Source organism: Arachis ipaensis, chromosome B5 (genome assembly GCF_059453495.1).
Source record: "Arachis ipaensis isolate K30076 ecotype BB chromosome B5, ASM5945349v1, whole genome shotgun sequence".
NCBI classification, from domain to species: domain Eukaryota; kingdom Viridiplantae; phylum Streptophyta; class Magnoliopsida; order Fabales; family Fabaceae; genus Arachis; species Arachis ipaensis.
The window spans coordinates 14,417,699-14,423,905 of record NC_142440.1 but is presented as its reverse complement, the minus strand read 5'-3'; the positions used below and the strand labels follow the sequence as shown (position 1 = coordinate 14,423,905).

Here is a 6,207-nt window from a genome sequence, read left to right as displayed (position 1 = left end):
TTATGCACTACAAAAGAACTGAATAGATTACAAATTTTTATAGTATTCAAAACATCTTTTAAGTAATTTTTACATTTTATAAAATTATATACAATAATTACGAAAAATACTTACAATAAAAAATTTAAAACTTTAGAAAAATGTTTAATTTCACATTATAATTAAAATTTTAGTTGTACTTGTTACAAAATGAATAATTATGCCAATGAGTTATAGCTCAAATGGCATAGTCGTTCGAGTCTTACTCCTAATTTTGGAAGAAAAAAATGAATAATTACAAATATTTTTTTTAAAAAATTATAACAATATAGAAATACAAAATGAATGAAAATTTTTATAGCACCCATAAAATCTCTTAAAGAATTTTCAAATTTTATAAAATTATTTACAATAAAAGAATATATATAATATTATAATAATAAAATTTAAACCTATTTTATTATAGAGTAATGCTATACATCCAAATTTTTTTATAAACCAAGTCTAACTAAGTTAAATAATAAGACTTGAAATAATGCTATACAAGAAAATCGGCAGATAGCGGCGGTTATTTAGTACCGCTGCTAAATACAATTTGCCAGCAGTTCTTGTGGCGGTTTTAGGAGACGCTACCAAATGATCATATTTGCAGCATTTTTTCTGTAACAGCTGCAAAATGTACCCGTTTTGTAGCGGTTCTTGTAGCGGTTTTTCTGTAACCCCTGCTAAATGTCCAGTTGTTGAATACATTGATACTCGTTTTGCACCGGTTTTTTTTCAACCGCTGCAATATTTTTTTTAACTTGAATTTTTTTTGTATAAACATTATTGCCTTCTTATAACTGTTCTAATTGTCGCTATTTTTTTTAATGAAAAAATAAGGTTCAAATACTGCAACTTAATTAATGCATTAAATAAATTTTCAATTTTGTGTTACATAAAAAATAAATTTATACATGAATAACTAAAACCGAATTTACGAATAATGTTTTCTCTTATAGTATCAGCCATTTTGAGTTTGTATTTAACCATAACTGATAACATAAAAATCAAGTAAACGTCCGAATTCACTAACTCAAAACAAAGTTTAATGGAGCATAAAAATCAGAATTACTAAAGTAGACAAACAAGTTTTGAGTCAAAATTTCTCATCAACATCGTATTGACCTGGCCAGAAATACTCTATCAAAAAAGCGCTGCAGTGACGTGATAACGGATCTGATAAGTCATCTCCAAACCATGGCATCTTATTCAGATCGAAACCCCTTTTTGCAGCATGTACGACATCTTCTCTGTGTTGGGTGTTTAACGTTTCATTGTCTTCATCTGGAACCCTATTAAGCTCAACATCCCTGGAGATGTCATATCTACCGGAGGAGATAGCATCTAAATCATCTTCTGAATCAGTGTCTGCTCCATCTAGAGTGTCAGCAACTATTTCGCCTGAATATTCAGCTGACACTGAATATATGAACATGCAACCAACAACATATAAATCTAGTTAAAAGATAATGATAACTTCCAAGTCATTCTAGTTATTAAGGAAAGAAAATTTCGGAATTATGGGAAGAGGACTTTCAAAATTAACAAATACAAAATTAACTATTACCGTCTCCTTCGTCAGTAGTTTGGATAGATTTCTTGTAAAGAAGCTCTCTAATAGCACGTTCTATATACTTCAATTCCTCTTTTGAAGCAATCTCCAACTTAACACCATGCGAGTTATTAAAGCGCATCTGCACCATAATAAAATGTATAGTTGATGGTCTATTTTGTAAAACATATTGTGTCTCTGTAATTCACTTATTGTGCTAGAAATTTATTTCCAACCTTTAATTCAGTAAGTATGTCTTTAGATGTCCTACCAGCTACAAATATCACAAAAACATAGCCAAATTTCTCCTCGTACCTTGATCCTCATTCATGAAATTCCTACAAATTTTAACATTAACGGAACAACTATCACTGGATAATGTCATAAGCATATAACAACTTAAAATTCTTATTTTTCAAATAATGTTTAACTCAAGTGTTTAAGAGTACAGCTAATGAACATACCTACACAGTAGCTTCGTTCACCGTTTTCAAGTATTCATTAGAACAAGATCGACCTGATAAAGCCTCCAACCAAGACCTAACATTCAACTTACGGGACCATATGTCTCTGGCAACCGTAATTGCATGTTCCAATGAAGAGAATGGAGAGGCCATAGCCATTTTGTTAGCGAACGTTGTGCCTGCACAGCATGATGAGAAATCTTCTGTTTTCATTTCTCCTGTTACAACACCATTTTATATTAACTATATTTGTCAATGATAACAATATTGTAATTCAAGATAATTTACTCGATGTCATAATTTTCTTTATTGGATGTTAAGAACAATAACAATGATGATGAGAAACTGGTGGTATTCATGAAAATCAAATTGAAATGAAAACTTAATTCAAATACGAAATCACAGATAGTAATGTAACCAGCAAACTGCGTACATCATAAACACTATTAAACTTATCAAACACACACAGGTACTCTAAAAATGTTGCACATGTTTTGCCATATTTTCACTATGCCACATAATTTATGTTATCAGAAACATCTGCTACTGGGTCTTCTATATCATCTTCCCTTATCAACTGTAAATCACTGATGTCACCTGCTGCTGACATGTTCAACCCAGGCTGAGGAGAAAAAGTAGCTTCAACATCCTCATTCTCTCCTCCCATGTCATACAAGTCTCGTGGTTTTACATGAACCACTACACTCCATTCTTGATCTACTTCATCACGTATATAGTACACGAGCTGAGCTTCTGATGCCAATATGTACGGTTCATCCTCTTCTCGATCACTGGTGTGAATTGGACGAGCAAAATTAACGCTGGTAAGGCCCAGATGGTCTTCTTTGATTCCTCTACTCGTAGTTGTATCAGCCCAAATACATTTGAACAAAACCACTGTGAAATGGCAGCTGTGGTTCAGTTCGATGATGTCCACAATTTTTCCATAATATGGAACACTACCAACAGCCACTCTGTTGTCATGCATGCTGGCATAGCTTCTTGTATTGGTTGAGACATAAACTCTACTATTTTGTGTTTTTAGCCCGTCTTCCTTTGTGATAGTTCTAAACTTGTACCCATTGACGTTGTATGCCCTAAACCGTCTTGCCTGAAGCATGGGACCACATGCCAGCAACTTCATTTCTTTCGAATGTACGGTATTGTCCATTGGAACCTAGCACCATAAATTAGAGTTTGTTCGTATTAAAAATCGGAATTTACAAGAAATAATTCTAGGGCAGAAATAAGTTGGTCAGCTTAAATTTCAATGAACCTCACGCTTGAACCGGCGAGAAAATTCTGCATGCACAACACGGTCTATCTTAGAGTGCGACCTTGTTTGATCCTGTAATTTTTGCTTGATTTCTAACCTAAATTTACTTTATGACATAACAAGAAATTAGTCCAACGACTGAGTGTTTGAAATTGGTTATAATCGTGCTTAATGATTACATGTGCATACTTACTCAATAAATAGAGCGACGGCCTCGCAATTGACTAGCACATGACGATGTGCCTGATCTCTTTCCATTGGGGTCAATGCAAAATGTGATACAGCCCCTGAAGCTTTTCCAATTTCAGGAAACATAGTACATCCTGTATTGTTTGTAATATCAACAGGTTGATCGTCAACTCGCACTGGACGGTTGATTCTAGTCTCAGTATTATCCAAATATCTGGAGCAGAATGTCAAAATCTCCTCGGATAAATAGCCCTCCGTAATTGAGCCTTCAGCTTGTGCCTTGTTACGCACGTATTGCTTCAATCGTCCCAAGTACCTTTTACATAAATACGACATAACGTTTAGTATATACGTAAGAAAATTGAAAAAAGAATTCTTAAATGTGTTTATTAGCACGCTAACCTTTCTATTGGATACATCCACCGATAATGTACCGGGCCACCAAGTTTTAGTTCATCAACGAGGTGCACCGTAAGGTAAACCATGACAGTGAAGAATGATGGGGGAAATATCATTTCCATCTGACACAGAATTTGCACAACATGATTCTAAAGGGCACCAAGCTGCATAGGATTTATAGCTTTTCCACAGAGTTCTCGGAAAAATGAGGACAAATTCGCAATCACATTCGATACCGGACTTGGCAATGCATTCTTCACCAAAATTGGAAGTAATTGTTCCATTAGAATGTGGCAGTCGTGACTCTTCAACCCATACAACTTGCGCTGCCGGATGTCAACACAACGAGCAATATTGCTCGAATAACCATCTGAAAAGACCACGTTCTGTAGAGTCTTCAGAAATACATCCTTCTGTGGATTCGACATTGTGAAGATTGCTGAAGGATATTTACCACCTTCGTCCGGCCACAATTCAGGCCTTATGCCCATGCTTTGTAAATCTTTGCGAGCTTTAAGATTATCTTTTGATTTGACGCTATCGTTTAAGATAGTGAAGACCACATTGTCACAAATGTTTTTCTCTATGTGCATCATGTCAAGGTTATGACGCAACATGTGATCCTTCCAGTACGGGAGATCAAAGAACACACTTCTCTTTTTCCAATACGAGTCATCTTGATCTGCATCTTCACCAATGCGTCTTCTTTTGGCTGTCAGAGTTGATTTCTTCCCAAACGATACTTGCATGTTACACTGCTGCCTTAAGACATCTGTTCCAAAATACTTCTTCGGTGGATCCCTGCTTTCAGCTTGTCCGTCAAATCGACTACAGTCTAGTCTATACTTATGGCTCTGAGTCAAGAAGCGACAATGTCCCATGTAACACCATTTTCGACTGAATGTTAGTCGCTGAGGCTTAGCGTCCACATTACAGTTCGGACATGCTAACCCATTGTACGTGTTCCATCAAGATAAATTTTCCAACCCCGGAAAATTAGTAATAGTCCACATTAGCACCGCACGCATCTTGAAAGTGGTCCTCTTATTAGCATCATAAGTTTCAACACCATCCCACAATTGCTTCAACTCATCCACCAAGGGCTCCAAATATACATCTATGTCATTACCTGGCATTTTAGGACCGGAAATAATCATAGATAAGATAAAAGATGTTTGTTTCATACAAAGCCATGGAGGAAGATTGTACGGAATAAGAATCACAGGCCAAATGGAATACTTCGTACTCATATTTCCGAATGGATTAAATTCGTCACTAGCTAAAGCTAAACGAACATTGCGCGGATCGTTGGAAAAACATGGATACTTTGCATCAAATTCTTTCCATGCTTCAGCATCCCTTGGATGCCTCAAGTACCCATCATTATTATCAGACTCTTTATGCCATACCATGTCAGTTGAAGTCTTGCTACACATGAAAAACCGTTGCAGTCGTGGTATAAGAGGAAAGCAACGGAGAGTTTTTGCTGGGAGAGGCTTTCCGTTCTTCCTGACCGGTATTTTGAGTTTCGTAACAGAACCCTTTCGCGTTTTTTGCTTCCATCGTGAAGTTCCACACTGCTTGCATTTGGTCACGTCTTCATCATCACCCCGATACAACATGCAATCATTCGGGCATGCATCAACCTTTTTGTATTCAATCCCTAACTTTCGTATAGTTTTCTTCGCTTCATAGAAAGTGGATGGGAGTTTGGCTTGCTCGAATGCATCCCGCAATAAGTCCAAGATCATCGACATAGCCTTGTCACTCACCCCGCAGATACACTTAATATGATAAAGTTTCACCAGAAAAGACAACTTTGAGTATTTCGAACAGCCGGGATATAATTCTTCCGCTCCATTCGCAAGAAGATCGGCAAAATCCTGTGCCTCGCGACTTGGACCATCGTACAAGTACGGCAACTCCAGATCATCGTCTTCTATAGGATCTCCTGTTGTGGTCTCCTCACCTCCAGGAGGCATTGTGAAGTTAAATGCCTCATGCACCATTTGAAGATATGGATTCACCTTGGTATTAACTTTCTCAAGTATCGGTGTGCAAGTAGATCTCTCCTCAGCTGGTTTTTCACCATGACGCAACCACAAAGTATATCCAGGGAGAAAAGGCTTTATCAACAAGTGGTCGTACGCATCCTCTCTTATTTGCATAAATTGAAACCCACATTGAGGACATGGACACTTTATCATGTTATCCGATGCATTCGCAAATGCAAAGTCTAGAAACTTATTAAGTCCTCGTCTATATTCTATGCTATCTCGTGGCTTAAGAATCCAGGTTTTGTCCAT

The 6,207-nt window shown here is 36.7% G+C and overlaps 1 protein-coding gene across 1 annotated transcript; it reads right to left on the bottom strand.

Annotated features, from left to right (window-relative positions):
- Positions 1-4,869: 4,869 nt before the first annotated feature.
- Positions 4,870-6,207, bottom strand: LOC107640196 (uncharacterized). Its single transcript, XM_016343744.1, has one exon. It carries the CDS (start codon positions 6,205-6,207, stop codon positions 4,870-4,872), a length of 1,338 nt encoding a protein of 445 aa, XP_016199230.1.

Coding starts and splice junctions, on each gene's coding strand:
- LOC107640196 (XM_016343744.1), bottom strand. CDS start 6,207: ATGGACAAAACCTGGATTCTTAAGCCACGAGATAGCATAGAATATAGA.